The sequence below is a fragment of the Dreissena polymorpha genome, chromosome 14 (assembly GCF_020536995.1).
Source record: "Dreissena polymorpha isolate Duluth1 chromosome 14, UMN_Dpol_1.0, whole genome shotgun sequence".
NCBI lineage: Eukaryota > Metazoa > Mollusca > Bivalvia > Myida > Dreissenidae > Dreissena > Dreissena polymorpha.
In genome coordinates, this window is record NC_068368.1 from 20,819,866 (window position 1) to 20,846,869 (window position 27,004).

General features: G+C 33.2%; 1 protein-coding gene and 1 long non-coding RNA gene across 2 annotated transcripts; both read left to right on the forward strand.

The window, feature by feature from the left end:
* The first annotated feature begins 8,154 nt into the window (after positions 1 to 8,154).
* LOC127857217 (uncharacterized) lies at positions 8,155 to 11,579 on the forward strand. The gene is made up of 5 exons (XM_052393631.1): positions 8,155 to 8,223; positions 8,421 to 8,539; positions 9,148 to 9,256; positions 9,511 to 9,582; positions 10,912 to 11,579. Exons 1-5 carry the CDS (start codon positions 8,169 to 8,171, stop codon positions 11,577 to 11,579), a joined length of 1,023 nt encoding a protein of 340 aa, XP_052249591.1. The 5' UTR covers positions 8,155 to 8,168.
* Positions 11,580 to 14,119: 2,540 nt separating this feature from the next.
* Positions 14,120 to 15,637, forward strand: LOC127857117 (uncharacterized). Its single transcript, XR_008038344.1, has 3 exons — positions 14,120 to 14,162; positions 14,827 to 14,890; positions 15,458 to 15,637. It is a non-coding gene; the product is annotated as an uncharacterized LOC127857117 (long non-coding RNA).
* The last annotated feature ends 11,367 nt before the right edge of the window (positions 15,638 to 27,004 follow it).

Here is a 27,004-nt window from a genome sequence, read left to right on the forward strand (position 1 = left end):
CACTCGCATAAACATGAAATATATTAGACATAATTGCAAACACAAAACCTAAAGTATTGGTAGGCGAAACATACACGGAACATACAAAACATGAATTTTAATTTAGGTTTTAATTTACTTCATTAATTATTAAGTAAACATGTTATCAGGCCCGGATTCCTGATTTGGGATTATTATGTCTGATGTGTTTACATTCGATTTGGAATAACGGCGGAAACCGGCAGAAATGGGGTGAATAACTTTATGACAACGAAATTGATAGTAAACGTAAAGTTTGTTTTGCTTCCATAGCATTTGTGGGTTATTAACTGTTGTTAGTGTTAGATTGACCATCGAATAGCAGTCTTTCGCTTTCGATTGCTATGGGAAAACAGTGCAAAACCAGAAAACGTGGTTAAGTTCAATAAGATGTTAAGTTTTACCAATATTAACATTAAATCAACGTCAATATTAACATTAAATCAACGTTCTGATAGAAGAACAACGTTTATCTTAAATTAAGGCGTTTATAAAATATGTGCAATTACCAATTTGAATATTTTTGTTCGTGTGTCTTTAATTTAAATACGAGTGCAACGGAATTAACGAGTTAGCCCTGTTGCTAATTTTAGACTAAGCTAGTATCAGCCACGCTCACGGTCTGGACTAACATTAAAGCTAGGTGTGTAATTTATACTAAAATCCCAATTTGTTCCATCATCATCGTCATCAGAATCAGAATCATCATCAGAATCAAAATACTTAAATATATTGATACTAATGAGTATAACAAAAGAAACACTTGATTTCTTGATTTCTTGTTTTAAATAAATTGTCTTTATATATTTGATGAAATCATATGCGATGTACTTTTCGTAGCCAATTATAGGTTCGTGTTATTTTGATACTTTTCAAACCCTGATTAACCTAAATTATAAGCGTGTCTTTCAAGTTATTAACCTTCTTGATTTCACCAGAACTGTAATCCCAACTGTTAACATGCAGTAGAAATAGTTCAATAGCTCTTGCTGACGCACTTTCCGAAGTGCGAACCCTCTCTACATTTAAGTGTTTTGTACTTAAAGTCACATAGTGATTATGTGTGTTCTCATGATAAGTTATTTGAAGAGCAAATAAACTATCTTTTAAAAGTATGCTTTGACCGTTAAATTTTATTAATTTAAAACAAAACAAGGTGATGCATTTACTTGTGACAATAATTCAGAACATGAACATGTTGTCAGTCTAGGCAGTGCATCTAGCGCTTTTGGCTGTACATGCTTGCACTGTATTAACAACATCAAGCTGTAATAAAGATATAGAGATATGAAATTATGAAGAGATTTCCATGTGTGCTATAGTATATATATATACGCAAACCAGAAGCCCTAACATCAGTGTGATATTATGTAATTTAAAATAATAAGATCACATGGTCGAGTGCATGATGCATATAATTTATAAAATACAATTTAAACAGTATATTTTGGTATCATTTTGAACATGTATATGTACGCAATAGAAAACAACCCTTTTCTTTGCACTTTATTGATATATTCGCAAAAAGTGATGTCCAGAATGACAAGTTTCTTTCACAGCGACACTTTTTAATTCGATATGCGATAGGGTTCATGGCAGTTTACTTCTTTATCCGGTAATTGCGGCGTTAACGATTTGTGTAGGGTTCCCTTTTATACATGTATTTTTTCAACCGCAGTTACTTTGTATATGTTGTGTTTTTCTACGATGCATAGTTAATACAATACAAACTTCGTATAATGAAATGGAAAATGTTTACAGCTCCTCTTTTCAAAGAATTCTACATTACAGTACATGTGTAAAGGGTTTGTTACAATTGGTAAATTGAAACTGTAGTAACGTATTGAAGATATCTGAAACATATATATTTAAGGTATTTGCCTGAATTTCGTGTTTGAAATGATGTAACAGCGAAGTAAAGAGTGCATGTCCCAGGATAATTTTCGGGTTTTAAAGAGGCTTGTATGCGCGCGAGCAAAACATTACTCTTAACATTCCGAAAAATTAGTACCTGGAAATAGTAGCTAGTAGTAGTAGTAGTAGTAATAATTATACTACTACTACTACTACTACTACTACTACTACTACTACTACTACTACTACTACTACTACTACTACTACTACTACTCATACTACTACTACTACTACTACTACTACTACTACTACTACTACTACTACTACTACAACAACTACTACTACTACTACTACTACTACTACTACTACTACTACTACTACTACTACTACTACTACTAATAATAATAATAATAATAAAAATAATAATAATAATAATAATAATAATAATAATAACAACAATAATAATAATATAACAATTCCGATATTTCAACTGCATACATGCAATTGATTTATAAATTTTTTATAAGTTATGAACATGTATCATTTATGAAACCAAAAATATGTACCATATATGATAATCTGTATCAATATTTTGCTTCTTTATTTACAAACAAATACTCAAATACAGATCCTTCTCACAAAAATGTGTAATTGATCTGAACACAATTTCGTATCGTCTTGTATGGTCTTTGCTACAGGTGGTTAGCGTGTTGCTGTGATATTAGTTAGCAAAAACATCATTTTGAATGAAAAATAATCAAATTATAACAAAAAATTAACTTTTCTGTAAAACAATTCCCTATCAAATATATATATAACAAGGTATCCAACTCAAAATCACCGAAAACAGGGTGCATTAATTTGAACAACCGCAATTTCATCAATTGTGCAGCGATTTACATGCACTCGGTCTTATGAAACGCAGAAATGAGTTCCTTTTTTGGAGATGTACATATCTTGTAATATTTCTACAAAAAATAGTAAAATTTAAAGAAAAAACACGAGACACAACCCGCGTAACCTACTCGTTACCGATCTGACCCGACCTAATATTGAAATCTTCATGGAGTAAAGGGCATTTTGTATGCAAAGTTCACGGACCTGGGTAACGTAATTCGATAAAGCGTATGAAAAAAAATCTTACCGTCGTGCCGTTACATTATGCATCAAAACTAACTGTCCAGAGGCGTTTGAAACCTTTGTTTAAATACATTTTAACTGGCCGACATTTTAAGCACACGAGTGATTTTATTGGTCCAATGCGAAGGTGTGTCTTTGCACCTGAAGATTTCATACATTAATCGGGTCTGATCGTTGACGAGTAGGTCAAGCGGCTGTTCAAAGCAATGCACCCTGTTTTCGAGTGACTTTTATTTTGTGTTTATGTTGGTTTGTATTGTGCTGTATTGTGCTGTTTTGTACTGTTTGGGCAATCGGTCACTTGCCTTAAATAAAGGACCAACTAATTGTTTTTAATGAAAATTCAATACTGCTCCAGCAGCTGGTGTTTCACTTCTTTATATTGAGTTGGATACCTTGTTATATATATTTGATAGTGATGTTTTTTTCTTCAGAAACGTTTTTTGTGTGTTATAATTTGAGTATTTTTCATTCAAAATGATGTTTTTACTAATTAATATCATAGCCACACGTACATAGCACACATAGCACACTGTCTTACACTTCTCTAGCAATCAACACAGAAAGCATTGTCATGATACACAGAGCAAACTTTTTAACACATATGTTGTAACAGTTATTCATAGGAATAAAATTGATAGTGTTAAGTTAAATAAATCTAGAGGTCAACAAAACAGAAAAAGTACGCATGTGGTATAACCAATAAACATATAATATCACAGTGTACCAATGTATAAGGGAATGAGTGAATACTCATAATGCACAAACACATGTATTCTCAAAAAAATGCTGATAAAAACATACGCGAAAACAATCTGGCATTTTAGGTACGAAATCGAAATTCTAGAATAACGTATGTTATTTTTTTGGAAAGTTATGTTACCAAATATACTGTTCTCTCCGTTTGATCGTCCTGTCATGTAGACATTAATTATCATTACATAATTTAGTTCTAAGTTATTCTGAGAACACAAAGAACATGGTTTGCAACAGACAAAGCATTTTATAGATTTAACAATACCGTTGATAATACCACTTTAATAGAAATTATATTGTGGTTTTTCTTTTCGAACCAGAAACTACATATTAAGAGTCCTAACAATATGACATTTGAAAAGATTCTGTTTCGTACAGAGTTGTGCCCAATTATAACTGGCTAAAGAAGACGAAAGTGATTTAACATGTAATCCTTTAAGTATGAATCCAATAAACTTTGAAAAATGCGGAACGAAAACCGCAGAAAATAATTTTGTATTTAATTTATATTTTACAAAAACATGTTTAAACATCGAGATTTTGTGCAATTAGTATGAAAACATTGTCCATCTATCATAAATATTTAAAAAACTGTATGCAAAATAATCAATTAACAATCCATGTATATATTGCAGTTAATGTTGATTAATGTATGCTCTGTCATCCACCCCCTCCGCCACCTCCACCACCACCGCCTCCACCGCCACCGCCTCCGCCACCACCACCACCACCTCCCCCGCCACCACCACCTCCTCCTCCTCCACCACCACCGCCACTGCCTCCGCCACCACCGCCGCCGCCACCGCCGCCACCGCCGCCGCCACCATCACCACCACCGCCACCACCGCCACCACCGCCACCTCTGTCGGCTTCACTTCCTAAAACCGAATCGAACAACATGTTGAGGATTTCAATCGTAAACACTCTGCTAAATTAATGTAATATTATTAGAAAATAATTAAGATAGAACTGTGTGCCACTGAAAGGTAACTGATAAGAATAGAAAGTTAGAACATTGTGCAACTAAAAGGTAACTGATTACAATAAACACAAATATATCTTATTTTATTAATGTTGCGTTCTTGTTGTTAATATCTATTTAAAATTCTTGTGTAAAAAGAATGACTCATTGTGTTCAGAATATCAATGATAGAAGTCTTATTTCACATGATCTTAAACAATACATTTTTAAGAAATGGTTATTGAGGCATATTTTTACAAAAACAGTGATCCATCGAACAGTTTTCTAATTTATTCTTATATTACATGAAATAGCGGAGTAAGTCAAATACATATGTTACTAATGCAAGAAAAATGTTTTCGCAATGATAACCAATATTTTTCATTTTTGCCCATCTCATTTTAGCACTCAAGACATTATTTTCGGGGGACTTTTAAGGAGCTATTATATGATAAGTTACGATAAAAAAACAATAAATTAAAATTCTTACCTTCTAATGAAAATATACCCATCCTTCAGAAGTATAATTCAATGTGTATAATTTCAGAAGTTCAAATAGATATCATCGTTTAATGATGTATGTGCCAAAATAATGGCATAAAAGCCATTACGACAACGACATTCACAGAAAACGCTGTGTTTGCTTTGCTATTCGTGGAATTAAAAATATACAATCGTGTAGTGATCTTAGTGTGCCGTTTATTTCAGGTCGGTCATAAGCTGACGTTATTTTCAGTTTCAGGAACTTGTAACTTTCTTTCGGTTTCGACTTGTCGTTAGGAAGAAAAAAATACATGACATTTTGAGATATTTAGTTACATTGCGCAATAGAAGCATTAGACATGTCGTATTAATAGAAACACCAGACAAGTACAGAGTAATTCAGGTTGCATATGCGTGTAATGTATGACATGATCCATAACAATCCAGTTTCATCCAAGTTAATGAATCCAATTAAGTAATACATATATAATGTAATCACTTGGTGATTAAGTGTTCGCTATATGAATTGCCACCCATTAGATATCGTTAGTTTAGCACGTATCGCAGTCTCACGGTTTTTATTAATTTGAAATAATACCGAACGAGTCATTTGTTTAGCTTGAAATTGACCTTGCGCAATTTTTGAAAATAGCGTGAACAATTTCGCCGTTATAAGGACCAACTTTTTAAAAGTGCCTGCATTATACACTAAACGTTTGGATTAAAAGTGGTTTCGGTCGTCTGAATGTGTATACGTTCGTTGGTCTGACTTTCGCTATAAACGATGCAGCTGTAGGAATAGTAGCTTGCGCTATTTTTAGTTTAACATAGCGCAGTCGCTCAGTTTTGATATCTGTGACAAGTCATTTGAGTAGCTTGAAAGTGATATTGCACATTATTGAAAATAGCGATGTTGCAAATTATTGAAAAACGCATGGACCATCACTCCGTAATATGGGGCCAAAGTTTAAAGGCGTGTCTGCATAATACAATAACACTTGTGACATAAATGTTTGAGTTTTTTTTTCTAACGATACATTTTGTCAGTAACTTATTCGACCTCATTTAATTTACTATTATTTTATTCAAAATAAACGACATGTTTCGACTGTTAAATAACTCAGAATTATACAATTAAGAAGATACACATGTTCATATTCATATGCCGCAAATATTCCATAATCACGAAAGGATGGTAAAGGATGTTATGTAAATACACGATGCATATTTTTCGATACTTAATCTTCTTTTTTCTAACGTTAAGCCTAGCATTTAATATTTTTATAAAAAATAAGTTTTTGGTAAAATAACATTTTTTATTAAACATCTAGAGATAATCTGCATGCAATACTGGTGTATTTTCGAAATGAAATACAGACCTTGGTGGCCTCCCCTTCCGCCACTACGGCCGCCTGCGCCATTCCCTTGACCACCTCTGCTTCCGTTTCTGTCTCGTCCTACTTTAGCACCCAGCATACTAATTTGAAGTAATAAATGGCTACTACCTATAGTATTGTATGAAAAATAGAGTGATGTATAATGCATTTAACAAACGAAACGTGTGTTTAAATCGTTATATATTGTTCGTGTTTAAATCGTTTGTATTTTCGTCTTGCTTTTAAAATATTTTTTTTATTTTTAAGTGTGTCAGTTTATACGTAAATATAACGCGTCGAGGAAAATATTTCAGTTTTTGAGCACACACTCCCAAAGTACCGTGTATCGTTATTGTTTATATTGTACAATGCCATTCGAATACGAAGGGTGTCGCAGCCTACGTTGATCGCGAAAAATATATTGTATGTAAAACATTTACACCAACTGGGTTAAATTAATTTATTTACTTAATCGGTCAATAAACTAAAACCATAATTACAATATTTCTCACTGTAATTGCAATTTGTATGTATAGCGCTCAATTATAACTTACTTAAGTTACCCTTTTGTCGATGCTATTTAAAAAAAGGGATATTTTCGACATGTGTTTCTCAAAACATGTTGTTTGCACAATTTTATGGAATATGATGGAAATAAGCGTACTCATAAAATGTCTCTTTTAAAAAAGCAGATAATGGTATCCCAAACAATTCGCCATGAATGTACATGTATGTAGTTTCGTTTTAAACGATTTCTTTGTGGATAATATGACAAAGTTTTTATAAAGAAGCCTCAGCCAAATATAGACGCAGCTCATGTCAGAATATGTAGACCCTTGGAAACCGAAAGTGAAATAGTTTAATCTACACGTTGTTCTCAGAAGCCCTCGTGATACACATAGCACGTTGACTTTGCTATAACATATTTTTTGAAAACGTCTGAGGAATTTGTAACATGATATTACAAGTAATAAATTTGCAACACAAAAATAACAAACATAACTAGACATATTCTCGAAGTACAGTTTAAAATTAAACAAAATCCATCAACAGAACTTTCGACATGACAGCAATTTATTGTTGAGGACAAAAATAAACAATTAAAAGGGGTTTAAACATTGAAACAAACGCCTTAATTAAGTCAAATTATTGATGAAAGAGCAGGATACTCAACAACTGGAATACTCTGTTAAAGCAAATATTTATTACATATAAACAATAATGAACAAGAGCACCTTTCCAATCTAAAACCAAAAGGAAAATGCGGCCGCCATAGGAAATTCCAAAATCTAAATATAATTTAAGACAAGGTCTTGTCAGAGCATTAACTCATAAAATTTCTTGTATGCACTGTTTATATTTCGGGTTCTTTTCGTTTCTTTACGGCTTAATATTTGTTGAGCAGTTCACACAAATGATTCACACTTTCACTTTTAATAGTTGATGCTCTGCTTCGGATATAATTAAAAGTAAGAATTATCTTGCAGAACGTATTGTTTATGTACGACATGCATGTAGACTTTTCATAAATATATAATATATAAAAATATATTCTATGGTTTGGTCTTAGTATTATAAATATGATGCTCATAATAACAATAATGATGACGATACTCAGGCTATCAACTTCATCTGGTACATAACCTAAAATGATTTTTATGTATGATATTGGAAATGATAATACATAGTATTATAGATAAATATATTATGATAGCAAGTCTAATTATTAAAATTAAAAATATTATCAGTATTATTAGTATTATTTATATGTTTAATACTGCTACCACCACTACTACTATTGTTTTCATTTTATTTATTTATTTTTATTTCAGAGTGGTCTGAAAGAGATCCTGTAATGGAGGATCCTACAGACACCATTATAGCAATAGGTTTTGAAGGAATGAAAGCACCTGAGTTCGTGAGACTGTTCGCCAATTTTGGACAGATAAAGGTGAAGTTATAGACAAATATCACGGAATTGTAATCAATCTGAGAAGCGTTACTTCAAGCACGCCTGTGTAAAAAGCATAACAGTTCGAGCATTAGTGTTTTCTTAACGATGTCACATTAAAAATGTAACAAATGCAGTCGTTTTTCCTTCTCAATGTTCAAATTGTTGAATTGGTTAGCAATGATGAGGGATGATCAAGAATATATAAATATTTCAGTAAGATTGCCATTGCTTTAGCCTTTCAGTGGTTGCTTACCGGCGTTTTTATTGTTTCGTTCTATAAACAAGTACTTTATGAACGAAACACATTTAGTTTGTAACAAAACATAATGTTAACATGCCATTGATTCGGTTGTTGTATCGATATTTCCAAATAATAGTACAATATATTTTGAGGAATACACTTGTTCGAGGGCCTTTTCCACAAAGTTTTGCGGACTACATTTCGTTTTTGTAATCTAATAAAATCAATGTTTGTTTGCTTTGATAAATACTGAACGGTATATAAAAAAGCTTTCAGTCGAAATATGTCAACAAATATGTGCCTTTTTTCAGTGAAAATAATTATAATGCATGCTATTCACCACTTTGAAACACGAAATTTTAAGGTTCAAGATGACGGCAACCAGATGGTGCGATTCAATACGGCAAGGCAGGAAGGAATTGTCACATATGAATCATTGGATGCTGGCAAAAAAGCACAGGACACTTGGAACGGTTTGTATCATTTTTTCGTTTAACTCTGTTGGTTATATTTATATTCTCGTGTTTTTCGGTAACTCGAAAACTGAAAGGTTACGAATCTTCGACTGGTATATAGTATATGTATGTCTCCATAAAAGCTACACTATAACATCAATTAATAGTGATCGAAGAGGGTATTTAAATTATTTAAATGTCTGTATAATACTTCTGCTGTATATCTTTAAAATCGTTTCTTTAAGATTCAATATCACCTACATACATTTCAGGCAAAGTAATTAATGGAAAAACAATTCAAGTACTGGCTGCATCTAAACGCTTCAGGAATTATCCAGAACGTGGTAATTAAAATATTAATTTATATGTTTTTCCTCCATGAATTGCACATTTTTGTCTTAGATATTAATATGATGCACATCGTTGGACTCCTAATTTTAAACTTGTTTTATTGGAAACAAAATAATGACTTGAACATTTCCTTCAATGAATCCATTTATTGGTATCAAACGTTTTTATTAAATTCAAGTGCATGTACTCTTCAAAATTAACAGTTTGGACAAGGACAAATGAAAACAGGCCTAACTTGTAGTTTTGGCTATAAATGTAGCGTAACTTCAAAAAGTGTCATTGGAAGTTCTGCATGTACAGTCAATAACTGTATTGCGATTTGCGTTTAAAAGCGGTGTCAATTATTAAGTATTGAAACTTTAAAATTTAAGACTGTTAACGACTTTCATAATCCATTTTGTTATTTGTAGTTCGACCACTAAAAATGTTTTACTTATATGAATTTTTTCGATAAAATTGTGTTTTTGTCGTAATAAATATTTTCTACACTGACTCGCATCCATTACTTCGTTCTTTAAATAACGCGCGATATAACATTCAAACAGACAGGCATTGTTCCACGTGATATGAAGGTGTGAATGTGTTATTGTTAAAAGCCTGCATGAAGTTTTTCAAACGTTATACTCCTTTTTTCAACTAAGACTTTCTGTAGTATCATACTTAGTAATTTCTCAACATATGAATCAGGAAACAAACCTGGTCACGCTATAGAGGCTACAGAAACGCCAATGCCCAGAGGTTTAATATATGTTATGATCCATGTAATAAGTTCAAAGCATGCCCCTATGGTAAAAAATAGCCACATCCCGGGAAACAAATGATTGATATATACTTTTTTAATCAAAAGAACATTAAATCATCGATTACTCTGATACCTGATAAGATAAAGTGGCATTTGGTATTAATTATTGAACAATGGTAATCTAAAAATTGTTTAAAAACATGCCCATGTTACCAAAACTGGCAACGCTCTATTAGATAATTTATTTGTATCAAGTTGCTACATATTTTGTCAGGCTGTGCTGATGGTATTTTGTGTCACATTTATGACAAAATCTATTTGTAAATATTATTTAATTGGGTCCTAGATATCACAACGCATATTATGTTGTTATTTTCTGTATTTTTAGGCCATACTAACTAAATATTAATTTCAATGCCGATTGTCTTTTCTCAAAACATTCTTTGTTTCGTTTAATCTTTTCATTTAAAGAAAGAGATTTAGAATAGACAAAATTGGGTGTAACACAACAGGTTTATTTACATAAGGTAAAGTGTGTACGTGAATCTTTTATAATTACCTCGTCTCGTATCTGTTGTAGGTCAATGCGGTCATACAGAGTACAACGCGGCTTGGGAACACTGGTTTCAAGCAGAGGACGGATATCAAGACAATTGCATGGGACAACCTGGTGGACCAGGAAGTGGCGGAAGGGGTGGTAGAGGTGATCGCGGTGGTGCCGGCGCGCGTTCGGGGGGTGGTGGTTATATTGATGGAGAAGACGGGGAAGATGGTTCACTTGGGCGTGGCGGAAGAGGCGGTCGTGGTGGAGGTTATGGTGGTGGTGGCGGTAGTAGCGGAGGTGGCGGTAAAGGAGGTGGTGGCGCTGGTGGCAAGGGGGGTGGCAGTGGCGGCTATATGGACGGAGAAGACGGGGAATATGGTTCATTTGGACGTGGCAGAAGTGGCGGTCGTGGAGGGGGTTATGGTGGTGGAGGTGGTGGTGGAGGTGGTGGGGGCGGAGGAGGAGGTGGTGGCAGATATGGTGGAGGTGGAGGAGGCTATGGAGGTGGTGGCGGTTTTAGCGGGGGATCGGGGGGTCAAGGCGGTGGTGGTAGCGGCGGATACTATTACGGAGGCGGATACGGCGCTGGTCAAGGCGGAAAAGGTGGAAAAGGTTTTTTTGGTTTCTTCGCAGGACAAGACGGCGAGAACGGCGAACCTGGGCCTAATGGAAGGGGCGGAAGGGGAGGCAAAGGGGCTTTATAATGTGTGAGTACGTCTGCCGACCAAGAAAAGATACCGATGTACAATAAAGCAAGATTTTTTTTAACATTATTATAATAAAATATCAAGTTCACATATGAATGTTTGAAAGATGTTACTATTTTTGTTTTTCGTTTTCGTGTTGAATATTAGTGGCGATGTATTATTCCATACTGAAATAGTAAATTTGTTTTAACGATTCTCAATTGTAATGTAAATCTATTTCTTTATTCTCATTAGTCCTCTGCCTGTTTCACTATTTGAAACTATGAGATTATGTTGAGTAAGTCACGTCTGTCAATTCGACTGTCTGTCCCTCGATTTCTCAAAACAAGCAACAACTATAGTTACGGATTACCCTTTTTACCAGCATTCAAAGGTCTGGTCGCTGTTGCTAAAAATACCACAACGCTTTACATTGTTAACACTCAACAAGTACACGAGATATCATAATTATTATGAAAATTGATAAACCTATTGACCTATATGTTTTATGTTTGTCGGTTAATCATTTTCTCTTGTTATCCTTCCGTCTTTATGTTCGTCCGAAAAAAATAGAAATATTGTTGTAACTCGAACAGTAAATAAGATATCCAGCAACTTGGTATACACATTTAGCTGTAGGTCATTTGTTCGTCTGTCTCTCCGGCCGCAAAAAAATTGGAATAACTAGAAAAAAACGTATCATGTAACTGGATCTTGCAAATTCTCAGAACTTGCAGATGGTTCTTGTTGATGGATGGTGCAGATTTTGGCGTGTGCTAACCATCGAAATGTTTTGACAAAATTGAAATGGGGATTGACAGAACAGATATCAAAAACAGTTAATTTTAAAATCTTCCGTTTAAGAGACTAAATTATAATTGGCTATTGCAATTGTAACTTTATATGCGTGTTTGTTATATAGAATGAATAAGATTTGCTGAAGACAGTTTATTATGTGATAATAATGGGCGTATAATCTTTTAATTGTTAAACATCGCTATTTATGTTCGTGCGAGCAAAGATTTTTAAGTTGTAAACAACAAATTTGCAGTATTGAAATTTGAACTGGAGTCCCAAAACAAAAAATAAACGCCCGTCAAATCTGTTATGCTATACGCGTTATAACAACCTTTATTGTGTTATGATTTTCATTTCGCCTGTTTCATTTGTATATTATTTATGTTTTTTAAATACGAATTCGACGATATGTGAAGTTTTGTTTTCTGTTTGAAGCGTCTTTATTTGCTTAATTGGATTGTTGCTGACTTTTGCACATCGGGAGGAATACTCAACTGGATATGCGAAATTCCATGGTTATTATGATATCATTTATCGTTACTGTTCTTTACTCTAGGAGCTTGTAACATACTTTTTTTATTTGGTGTTGTGGTACCATTGACATGAATATTGACCTATGGTGAAAAATAAAATATGGCCTGTATAAGAATTATATTGTTTATTATGTGGTAAATGAGAAAAGCAATGAATGAGAACCTTATCATTTTACTCTGGCTTTGTGCCAGGTATTTTTCGGGACAGTTTTTAATTATATTTGTTTTAACATGCGAACTTCTTCATCAAATCAATAGTCCAGTCAATCTGTAATTGTACCCACAACTAATTGCAACAGAAATAATTTTTCGATAATGTTGTAGATAAATATCACCTCTTCAACATATCAAAAGTCTAGCAAAGTCTAGCCTGGGCAAACTACCGAAAAATGACTTTTAATATGACAGATTTTCATGGCCCTAAATTACCACCGTAGAAGATAAAATGATCAGATGCACGGTATACAAGCGTTCGCGCAATATGATGTGATCGTCTGCTTTTGATGAAAGATCCTAGATTTAAGTCATTTTTGGAGGTAAGTTAAGATGTCTTTGTTGAATATTATTCTTTTCATCTTGGAAATTAATGTTTTTCTCCTAACAAATGCGTCAGTAATAGAAGAATGCGCTACGTAATAGACTGCGTACCACTTTGTAATTAGTTTTCGTGGATGATGTAGGGACTTATAGTTTTCTTCAAATATGCAATAAAGTCAGCAGCAAACACACATTTTACACAAATATACATATGTAGGCATCTAAGGAATGCTTGAAACGCACAAACAAATATGAAAATTAAGAGAGAAAAGATCGAGATTTTAATAATTTTTTTTAAACTACGGAAGGCCATTTTTACCATAACGTTTTTGTTTTGGCCATTTGTACCACAACGTTTTCGTATTGCTTCTTTTTCCCTATAACTTCTTAAAATATTCTACTGATTGAAACTGTTGAGAATTTTCTTACCTAATGTTAAAAAAGCTTTCAATTTTCCACATATTTAAATCATTTTAATAATTTCAATATTTCATTATGAATAATTATCATATATAAAATAGAAATAATAAGTTATGGTCTTAAATTTACAATTCTAAACTATAAAAAAATATAATCCGAAATATTGAGTTAAGCTATAAATGTTTCATTTAGTATTATTACAACAGAAAATCAAAAGCTGTTTATAGTAAATAAGTTACTCTCTTACACACATATCAAACTGTTATTTTCAATCAACGATGTCAAAGGTGTGGGTTTAGAATTTCGAAAAAAGGTATAAATATATATTTATTTAAAAGTGTTTTTATAAATGATTCATATGCCATGACAAAATGCTACAGGATAATGTAAATTTATATAAACAAAAGATAGTGTGTTTAAAAACATCGGCCATACCATGTGAAGGAAAATAAGTACAGCTTTGATCAAACTTAAGTTTAATTTTTCCATTTCTGTTTCCTCTACTTTCTCAATATATGTTAAGTAACATTACAACTTAAAATCAACGAAAATTTCGTACAATATTTCGTAAAATAAACTTAACCAATTAAACGTCAGTGCTCTTTATGGCAATTGCCGATATTTTAACGCCAGATTTGGTCTGGTAAAATAGATGTTTGAAGATACAAAACGCTCGTTGTTTTTTCCATTTTAATTTCAACGATATCTATTCATACGGCACATGAACACTAACATGGTGTTCGTGTGTATTATGAATATATATTAAAATGGAATTTATTGTGTCACAAATAAATAAAAACGCGCATCTTGTATATACAAAAATCTATGTTATCAAACCACATCTAGCGTTGAAATCGTGGCTATTGCTATAAGGAACACAGATTGTTTAGGTGTTAATTTTATTTTAAGAAAGAGATTACGAAATTTTGGTTGATTTTGAGCGTTATAGAGACTTTAATTTGTTTCATCTATTACAGATGCTAATATGGAACTGCCAAACAATCTGATCAGCACCAAACCTGCTGCAGCTGCATCGGAAAGGTAATAGCCATTCATTCTACACGCAACGCTAGTAAATACTCAACATTTACAGCTTGCAGTTGAAGGCAAAATTAAATAATTCATTTTTAAAAAGCATCAATGACAAACATATAAATAAATTAACCCCACAGTACAGTCAAACTATTAATGAGTGCAAAACAAAATTTACTACAGGATTCATACTGGAACTGTGAACATTTGTACATAGTACAAAAATAACATTGCGTGAATATCAACTATTGTTATTTCTGAAAAAAAAAACAACACAATATTGCGTGAATATCGATAATTGTTGTTTCTTAAAAATAGTTTTTTTATAAACATAAAGTTCAACAATGCATTTACTTGTATTCTGAAATACACAATATGTATGAAAATATAAACCCTTCATTCTATTAAACGCTTTTGAATGCATCTGCAGCAGGCAGCAGACGGCTTTAAAATCCATTGTGTCAAATCAAGGAATTGCTTGTTATGAGCAAATGCTCCTTTTGTCACAATTGGGAATGTCACAAAAGACTGTTCTGCCTAATGGTTGAAACAGCATGTATTCATACATTCTTTCAGCAATACCTGCCTGATATGATGCCAATCACTTGCAGATGACCAAGATCATGTTAAGTTACGCCAGAAAGGGAGTGATAGCATAAATGCTGCCAGCAAAGTTCGCTTGGACAATATTACTTCCCTACCCGGACAGACAGTTCATATGTACATTGTCGGAAAGATTATTGTAACCCAATTCGAATCAAGTTATCCGTAAATAAAAAGCCAACACTGTATTATCTCCATCGTTACGATCTAACACTGAACGATTTAACTTCAGTACAAATTGTCTATTTTGTGCTCAACGTGCTAAATTTGTTGGAAGAAAACGAGGCTATAATGTATACCCTGTTAGAACAGTTGAATTTAAAAAGAACATCGAACACATATGTATCGATAGGGATGACAAATAGGGTTCAGATATTAAAAGCAGATTGGAAACTATACATGACTTAGCGGCTGCTGTTGCTATATACCATCAGTCATGCAGCGTAAATTTTAGGACAGGTAAAAATATACCACAGTCAGGCAATGAAAAAGGAAAGAAGTGTGGAAGACCAGTGAACATGGCACAGGAATTTGCTTTCCAGGAAAAAGCATAGTTCCTGATTGAAAATGATGACGAACAAATAACACTAAAAGACCTTGTTGACAAAATGGTAGAACTATGTGGAGAACTCTCCTATACATCAACTCATATGAAGAAGAGATTACTATAGCATTTTGGGTCCTCTATTGTCATCACAGAATTAAATGGAAAGCAGAATGTAATCACATTTAGAAACACTGCATCATCAATTTTTCAATCCTTTTACCAAAAGTCTAGTAGCGATTCTGATGCTTATAAAATTGAAATAATAAAAACAGCAGCACAACTTTTGCTAACTGATATAAAGGATATTAAAGCAACAAAATTGTCTTACCCTGACTCTGGCTCTGATCTTATGTCTACACAGGAAAATATTGACTACATTCCGGATAGTCTAAAAACATTTCTTAGAGAAATTTTCAGCGATAAAAAAGCAGATGTTAAGATTGCCTCTATTGGACAGGCCATTATCCAAGCAGTAAGACCAAAGGTGTTGATTCCTCCTCTACAGATTGGCTTAGCAGTACAAATGAAAGAAGAGGTTAAGCTTATAGATATGATATTTGCTCCACCTGGAGAAGAAAAATCATTATATGTACATGCAGTTTTGAGCAGTTTTGAGACGTACAGGTTATCTTTGTATTATACTAGAATGTAAAATATGGTATAATAGAAGTGTTTTGATTTTAAGTGTTAACATTATAATACTTAAGTGATGCGTTATTTTAAGCTAATGACAATGCAACCAATCTTGGTTAAATTTTATTTCCACATGCCATAATATATTGGCATGATTTAATAGTAACATGTATTTAATGGGTGGGTGGGGTAAGTTTACCCCTATAAATGCACTATTTACATGAGTAAATATGTTAAGAAACTTCATGATACACTTAGGAAATAGAAAAATAATACTGTTTTCATAACTGATGTATTACTGAATACTGTTTTTGTTGGCTGGTTTGCCCGAAATGTGTTGTTTTAATAGAAAATGGAAAATATACTTTATTTAAAAAAAACGTCCGCGAGGGGCATAAATAAAATGAAGTTTTAACAGGTTTGCCCTGGAAATATTTCGCTAGACTTTTTTCCTGTCATCTGTTATACGTCATAGATGATTTTGCACGTGAAACCGTTTCTGTTGCAATTAGTTGATGGTTAGGTGCTTTTTTTTCATAGGATGACTGGACTACAAGGTCAATTGAAGGGGAAAATGGCCTTAAAATTGGAAAAATAATAAACCGTGTGTAACGCATTTCATCGATTATTGTGCAATATATATTACCGACATAACGTGTCAACTTTAATGCGAACCCTCCTCCGTAATGCGGTTTGTTTATCAGACGTCCAGGAATCTAACCCACTGGGCAGGCACATTTATGAACAAAAAATCGTGTTGTGAATTATTCAAAACTATTCCGAATGTTACATTTTTTCTTTAAAATTCATTTAATGATATGTTTTCAAAAATACGTATATTTAGTAACAATGCCATTATAATTAAAATATAAGGTTCACGAAAAGAGGTTGCTTACTATATCAAAATCGTGTTATCATTACATGCAAGTACAAGGAAACTGTAAGAGGGTTTATAGTGGAATCATGTTCTCAATCTGACATTCGGGTTCCTTGTCCAGGATTATTACTCGACATCTATCAGAGGTATCAACAAGAAACTTCATATGTAGAACAGATCATTGAAAGAAGGTAAAATGTGCAAAGACCATAACTATTGAAACCATTTTTGCCCTTTGTTTATGTTTCATACAGCTGTCTGACAGATTCATTTTATGATTGACACATTTCCTTTTAAACCTAACTAAGAAATAAGACCCTTCAAACATCGGGTATTACTAATAAATCATATACAACAGTATTATATTCGTAACAAGTAGTAAATCTTGTTCGAAATTAACTTTTCAGTATTTGGGTACATTTAGCCACCAGAGACTTGATATTTATGTCATAGTGTAACATTTACAGTTACAGTGTTTTTATAGTCAGTCAATCAAGGCTTAAGATCAATTTAACAAATCATCATTCCCCAGTACTAATCCCATTGTGATCAGCCTGTAACGCATGAGTGAACATACCATGACCACTATTCTTCATAACACTTTATGAAGTTGATGAATAAAGTGATCTTCATGTGTTACAGGTTAGTTTTACTTTTTATAATTAGTTATCATATCTTTCAGAAATGTTTATTATATATGTTGTTATATTACCATATTACAACAAGCTTTAATTTGTTTATTACCAGTAATCATGTATAAATGTATGAATAGTTGCTATCTAGCTATGGAATATAAATAACAATATGAAATGTATAGATTTTATATATAAATAAAAATATATATATATAACACTTTATGAAGTTGATGAATAAAGTGATCTCCATGTGTTACAGTTATCCTTGATTGCCCACATTACCGAACCTATACAACATGAAGAAAAAAAAAACCATGACATTTATTTTGGCCAAAGTTTAGGAATAAGTTCATATTTTAAGCTTTGACGTGTTTTATAATAACTGTTTTAAACCCTTAATAGAAATGACTCACTAGTTATCGCGTGATAAATTAAAAATATAGAATAATATGCAATAACTTATATTGTTAACTGCCCATAAACATGCATCAATGGAGTGGATGACGTAAGACTAAAAAAATCCCCACAAACGTAATGGGGACGGTTAAGGAATCTACCGCACGATCCTCAGATGTCTAGTCCGGCCATCTTTCAAAGGAGACCGTTGTCGTTATAGCGTTCACTATGAATTTCTTTCTGATTTACATCAACTCAACAACACTCTTAACTAAAAGTAGCCAAATTGACAAATTAAACACCTGAGTTCAAACGATTACAAACGTTTTATATTGGACATATAAATTCAAACTCGAAATGAAATTCGAATTAGTGAGATACATCGAGAGTCCCATATAGGATAAATGGACTAATAATGTACTATGATTTACCTAACAGGGTATTCAACACCAAACAAACTTATAGTTCAGGTATTGTGGAATTCTTCGGATCTTATAGGTTTCTTTTCACGCAGGTTTGATTCATAACAGCACTCATCGATTGCTTACATGCTTACACCAATAAAAGTCGAAAGGTTGAAGGCTTGCATCAAATCGCGAAATAGTATGGCATTTAAAATGGTGTGTTGTAATTAATCAATAAAACACATATTAAACAGTTTACTATACTATATTGATTATTCTTATCTAGTTGAACAATATTTTAAATAATGTTGTTACAATACTCGTAAACACGTTGAAAAGTACTCATATTACTGACAATCTACTCGGAAACTACGATTGCTCAGCGCAAACATGTTCTGCCTCACATTTGTTTCTGAAAAGAAAATGAAATATTTTATGTTTTTGCTCCACTACAATACGGATGTATTTTCTTTTCTTTTAATAAATATTTTAAATCATACACATGCACAACATAAAGATTCTTACCTTTATCTGCGTTATGTTATTGCATCAGATCAGCGGTACTGCTAAAATAATGATTTGTTAAACATTGCTGTGTCTGAACCGGACATTTAAAGACCTGTCTATTTCGACAGATTCGAAATAATTTAGTGCGAAGTTAAGTAAAATAAAGATCCATAAAGTAACAGTACTAGACTCTCAAGTAAACTTCTATTATATTCTTTCGTTACCATGTTAATAATCACGGGCACCACTTAATATAGCTTAAAATTTACCTTGAATATGTTATTATCATTTATAAAACAATGAAATAAATGTTACATTTAAATCAGAGTTATGTAATTTAATGTTGTATTTTTATTTTTTTACGCGATCAATAGTCATATTCTCAAAAGGATGGTTGAGCAACAAAGTACCCGGTAGTTGAGAATGAGCTGTTGGATATTACATATTTGCATTTAAGGGATGTATTTACCAAAACTTGTCAACCAGTTTTGGTTAAGGCCTTAAGGAAATCACAGCGTTAACATTGTCAGCTTCGTTCTCGATTTTGTTAATCAAAGGAGGACACTGATACCGTACTCGATGTTGCGACTGTGGAATGGTATGTTAGTGAAGTTGCTGCCAATATTACCAACAGTTTTACCACAATAGCTAACAAATGTTACTTTATTCGTGTTATTATCCCCCGCCATAGGCGGAGGGATATTGTTTTGGCGTTGTCCGTCCGTCTTTCCGTCCGTGCGTCCGGCACTTTTGTGTCCGGAGCCATATCTTGGAAGTGCTTTGGTGGATTTCATTGAAACTTAATATGAGTATATATATGGATAAGAGGATGATGCACGCCACATGGCATTGTACACCATCTTTTAATAACGGAGTAATGGCCCTTTGTATCTTGATAAAATTCTTTTTTGAGTGTCAAATATAACACATTTGTGTCCAGAAGCATGTTAGCGGGGATATCAATGTAACGAATTTGCTTGTTGTATTTTAAGTATTAATATCGCTAACAAATCGCTGAACGACGGTACATTTATAATCATTCAAAGATAAATCACATACTAAGATTTCCCTTAATGGGGACAAAAACGAATTAAACAAATATTATAAAATACTTTATTGATTCATGATTGATGGTTCGTAATCACACATATACGTTTGTTATGAAGCATTAATTTCGGGTATTTCAGTTTTATATTGCGCAAATCTATTATTACTTTCAAGTAAGCCAAATGACACGTTTTGTATAAGGTTTATTTAAAAAGAAATGAACCAGAAAATACGAGCTTAGTCAGAAGAACTAACAACAGCACCGCCTTGCGGGTGCAGACCGCTCATCTATTTTCTTTTTAAAGATGAAGGGACTCTCAATTTAAATCACAAAGGAGGGAGAGGTGGAGTAAAGAGGAGTGTATAGTGTGGGGGTGTGGACATTTATTACATTATCTTATAAAAATGCGGAAAAAAATGCAAAAAAAAAACAACAAAAAACGGGGGGGGGGATTCTTGGGTGCGATGGTTGGACGGTATTTCAAAATAATAAAAATAAATATTTGTGTTTTTTAACAGTTTCCAAAAAAATGGGGGGGGGGGGGGTGGGGGGTATAATAGTGTGAAGGTGTGGTGGTCATTTGTGAGATGATCTTAAAAAAAAATTACGGGGGGTAGGGGGGAGGGGATTCTTGGGTGCGATGGTTGGACGGTATTTCAAACATAAAATAATAAAAATAAATATTTGTGTTTTTTAACCGTTTCAAAAAAAAATGTTGGGGGGGGGGTATAGTGTGAGGGTTTGGTGGTCATTTGTGAGATGATCTTAAAAAAAATAGGAGGGGGGATTCGGGGGGGGAAGTGGGGGGAGGGCACGGGGGATGGTTTGGGTGGAGTCTATTGTGGTATGTCAGGTAAGAGTAGTTTGGCAAAGTATCAATCAAATCTAATCATAAATAAAGAAGTTATGGCAATTTTAGCAAAATTTAATAATTTTACCTTGAGAGTCAATGTCATTCAAAGGTCAAGGTAAAATTCAACTTGCCAGGTACAGTAACCTCATGATAGCATGAAAGTATTTGAAGTTTGAAAGCAATAGCCTTGATACTTTAGAAGTAAAGTGGATCGAAACACAAAATTTAACCATATATTCAAAGTTACTAAGTCAAAAAAGGGCCATAATTCCGTAAAAATGACAACCAGAGTTATGCAACTTGTCCTTTTACTGTCCCCTTATGATAGTTTGCGAGTGTTCCAAGTATGAAAATAATATCTATGATACTTTAGGGGTAAAGTGGACCAAAACACAAAACTTAACCAAATTTTCAATTTTCTAAGTATAAAGGGCCCATAATTCCGTCCAAATGCCAGTCAGAGTTACATAACTTTGCCTGCACAGTCCCCTCATGATAGTTAATAAGTGTTGCAAGTATGAAAGCAATAGCTTTGATACTGTAGGAATAAAGTGGACCCAAACACAAAACTTAACCAAATTTTCAATTTTCTAAGTATAAAAAGGGCACATAATTCTGTCAAAATGCCAGTCAGAGTTACATAACTTTGCCTGCACAGTCCCCTTATGATAGTTAGTAAGTGTTGCAAGTATGAAAGCAATAGCTTTGATATTTTCTGAAAAAAGTGGACCTAAACGCAAAACTTAACCGGACGCCGACGCCAAGGTGATGACAATAGCTCATTTTTTTTTCAAAAAATAGATGAGCTAAAAATAACACTAGCTAATGCTCGACTTAGCCTATTTGCACGCATTGATCATAACATGATTTCATGTCCACATGTATGAACAGGTAAGAAATATTACATTTATTTACGTGCAATCGAAACATAAAGTCAGTGATTAATCTGTAGACCAAATAAAAACACAAGCTAATTCTTGACCTATCCTATATGTACTCTGCAATCACGATATGATTTCACGTCTATGAATAGGCAAGCAATACAATGTTATTAAGGAGGAAACGACACAGAAGATCAGCGATTAGTTAGTTGAAATAATAATAACACTAGCTAATGGTCAACGTATCCTATTTGCACTCTAAGATCACGATATGAGTTCATGTCTATGACTAGGCAAGATAAAGAGGGTTTATTTAAGAGGAATCGAAACAGAAAGTCAGCGAGTAGTCTGTATAACTAAAACAAAACAGATTATGCTCGATCTATTCTATTTGCACTTTGAGATCACGATATGATTGTATGTCTATTCTATTCACTGCAAAAGGAAAGAAAAAGGCTTATATAAGAGGAATCGAAACAGAGCCAGTGATTAGTTTGTAGAACTAAAAATAACACATGCTCCATGAATCCTATTTACACTCTATGATCACGATATGATTTCATGTCTATGAATCAGTACCGGTAATTAAAAAAGGCTTTGTATAAGATTAATTAAACCAACAAGTATGCAGTCAGTTAAACTAAAAATAATACAACCTAATACAAATTTCATAATACAACAGAGTGTGAAGAATCATGAAATATGTAAGTTTGAGCTAATTTGGCGAATAGCAATTATAGAAACTTATATTTTTATAATAGATTTTTAAGACAACAATGTTTCATATTTGTAAACATGTTTTAATGTCACATTATGAGAATAATGCACCTTTATAAGATTGATAAAATTTGCAGACACGTCAGAAATTGAATAAGCTTTGTGCCCCTGTGGATGTAAAAAAGGTTTGCTGTTGCTTTTACAGCATAATACATACATGAAAAACATGAAATACCAAAAGGCGTAATCAGTATTAGGTCACACAAACAGAACGTTTTATCATTTGTCATTTAATTAAGGTAAAATGGCTGGACATTATTTGTGTATGACTTCAACAAGTTATTTACTTGTTATTGAGTCTGCTTGTGGAAAACTTGATATAGCTTTAGCAATTATCAAGTGACTCTTTAAGTTTTAAGTTAAGTTTCTTTGCTTATCAAATACAATTCCTTCTTCTACTGCTATTGCTACTGCTGTTGCCCCTGCTACTACTACTACAACTGCTACTACTTCTACAACGACTGCTACTGCTATTGCTACTGCTGCTGCTGCTACTACTACTTCTACTGCTATTGCTACTGTTGCTGCTGCTACTACTACTACTAATACAACTACTACTTCTACTACTACTGCTGCTGCTACTGCTGCTCATGCTGCTACTACTACTTCTACTACTACTACTACTACTACTACTACTACTACTACTTCTACAACTACTACTACTACTACTACTTTTACTACTACTACTTCTTCTACAACTACTACTACTACTTCTACTACTTCCACTAATACTACTACTACTACTACTGCTACTGCTGCTACTACTTCTACTTCTACTACCACTACTACTATTACTACTACTACTACTACTACTACTACTACTACTACTACTACTACTACTACTACTACTACTACTACTACTACTACTACTACTTCTACTGCTACTGCTTCTGCTACTACTACTACTACTACTACTTCTACTACTACTACTACTACTACTACTACTACTACTACTACTACTACTACTACTACTACTACTACTACTACTACTACTACTACTACTACTTCTACTACTACTACATCTACTACTACTACTACAACTACTACTAATACTTCTACTACTGCTACTACTGCTTCTTCTACTACTACTACTACTACTACTACTACTACTACTACTACTACTACTACTACTACTACTACAACTAGTCGCTAACTTGTATCCTTTGATTTCATTGATGTGTTGATTTTGTTTAAAAGGCCATCCTAAATAATTCTTTAGGACAATTAGTTATGCATTTTTTTATAAAGAAGTACAGTTAAATTCAACCCAAAGCCTAATTACCCATTTATGTTTGTTGACCTGGTATGTAATTATCGATTTTTAGTTTATTGGGACACATCAAATATTCACAGCGTGAGTTAAAATTGACAGTTACATTTTCAGAAAATTGCTTAATTTTAGTGAGAGGCTTTTCTTGAAAAAGGCTTGCATAATGTTTTTGAAATATTGTTGAAATTTAGAAAAACAACGTAACAAATGCTCACGAAACATTAATTTACGTAGTGCGATATACAGACATTTTATCAAACGAGTAATCTATTTATAGATCCGTGCAGTTTTTGTTTACAACATAAGCAAAATATAAACTTTACTACTTAATACAACACAATAAGTATTAATATCATGATGTGTACGTGCTTAGTAATTCACACAAAGTTTCATATATACATTTCCTTTATAGAATACTATTTTCTAAAATTGAAGAGTTTGAAGTACTTAAATATGACGTTTTACTATCCCACTGTTTGTTAATTAACGAAAATATAACAAACGCCAAAAGAACCATACGGAACAGATAAGCAACACAAGAACTTTTATATTTTTTATTGTATGCGCCATAGTGTGAACCATAATTATGTATGCACTTATTTAAGTACAAGTACGAGTAATCGTTTATTTAAGATGTCATACCACATAGACTTATGAGACGAGCAACTATTTAAGTATTCAATTTCTACGGAGAAAAACTAGTAAGGCGACAATATTACCCACATCAAAAGTATTCTTACAGTTCTGTGAACATTCACACACACACACAATCAACTGCATGTTACACATCGTTCCACGTAGGGAGTTCGCAAGATGTTCGATAAACACAATCTACGACATTTTAAAACATAGTGTAAAGTCCACACTTAACGTTTTATTGTATCGTCATTTATCCCCGTCCTGTCCTTTCTCCCCGTTGGAACAGAACGGGCCCGATTTTCCTCCATCGCCACCCTTGCCTCCACCTGAGCCACCTCCACCGCCACCACCACCACATCCAAAACTAGAGGTCGCATCCCCGCCCCTTCCGCCGTTCTGACCGGGGCCGCCTCCCCTTCCACCTTCACCGCCACCCGGTCCACTGCCGCCACCACCGCCGCCACCTCCCCCTCCGTTCGTTCCACCTCCCCCTCCTTTACCGCCCGGCATGATGGCGAAACTAATATAAAACAAGAACATATATACTGTTTAAAAATTGATTTTTTGGCATGTATTAGTGAAGTTTTGTTACCTATTTTAGGTTTATATTGTTTGAATATTTGTTGCAATACATGTTCGTGTTTGCTTTATATTAAAATGTCTACGTCAGAATATTCGAAATATTCGTCCGTTTAGCTGTGAATATTTCAGTTATTTTTAATTATTTTTATTGCTGGTATTATTAATTGTAGTTGCACTTTTTTAGTGTATATGAATTATTGTATAATCTTGAACTGCAGTACGTAACGTTATTAAACTTCCGTCACGGCATTCATGATTTTGAAGGTTCATAAAATTGCTCTTTCTCATTTTTAGCCTTATAAGTATGTCGAACAGACACCTGAAATAAAAGCATATTATGATGAAAAGGTATACTGGACATTTTTGCATATTTAGTATAGGTAAAAAAACAATTTATTAAGCTTTTTACTCACCTTTTCGATATGTGTGGTCGATCTAAGTCTGTTTTATAACTCTTTGTATTAGGATCTTTCTTAACACATGTATTACAAGCAGAGTAATGGTGATTTAAACCGTAGTGGATTAAACCACTTCATGTAGCGTATATATACCTTGGTATCCCACAAACAGCGTCAAACATCAAGTACAACTTTCGTTTTAAATAACTGTGAACAAAATGAGATAAATTTTTGGAAAACAAGACCCGTTAAGAATAAAAACAGATCATTACATGCACACCTAGTGTCGGTATTCACACATAGATACCAATTCTGTAGTTTCATAGAGATTTACATGGTGTATCTTGTTAGTTATACACCAAGTATTTATAACCCTTTTAAAATAATATGCGTTTGTCTCACAAAAGGAAAACACACATCATGTTTTAAGATTTCTCGATTTTATAAATTGCTATCATACATACAGAGCGAATAAGACGCATATTACTTTGCGTTATGTACTTTTATTTTATCTTTATATTCATACCATCCTTTTAAAGACAGATATCGACGAAAAAGTGTAATGGCAAATTTAAGAATTATACATTTCGTTAGACTATATATACACATAACCATTTGATATATTGATATATTGGTTAATATGCCAAATTGAACTATGTATTATTGATTTAGTGTCCCTTTTCCTAAAAAAAGTAAAAAGGCAAAATTAGCATATATACCGCTGGCTACTACTTTGCTTCCATCCCAATGGGTAATTTGTGGAATATGATGTGCAATCTTTTTTTCTGAAAGTGACATGTTTAATGAGTGTTTTGCAGATAGTATTTACATTTGTTTTTGTATTTCCACTTGTACGAAGGGCAGATATTTTGTATTATTGTTAAAGGAAAATAATGCGTTAGTGCTTAAAGGATATAATAAGAATGTATTTAAAAACATTTTAAAAACTAAATGATATTTAATTACAAAATAACTAATATTGCTACTACTACCTTTGCATTTTAAAATGGAACATAAAACTCCAAATAATAGTGTTGCCTCCAAAAATTCAAAGAAAGACTTATTTTAAACTT

Coding starts and splice junctions, on each gene's coding strand:
- LOC127857217 (XM_052393631.1), top strand. CDS start 8,169: ATGATGCTCATAATAACAATAATGATGACGATACTCAGGCTATCAACT. Junction 8,224..8,420: donor CAGGCTATCAACTTCATCTG/GTACATAACCTA, acceptor TTTTTATTTCAG/AGTGGTCTGAAAGAGATCCT. Junction 8,540..9,147: donor CCAATTTTGGACAGATAAAG/GTGAAGTTATAG, acceptor CGAAATTTTAAG/GTTCAAGATGACGGCAACCA.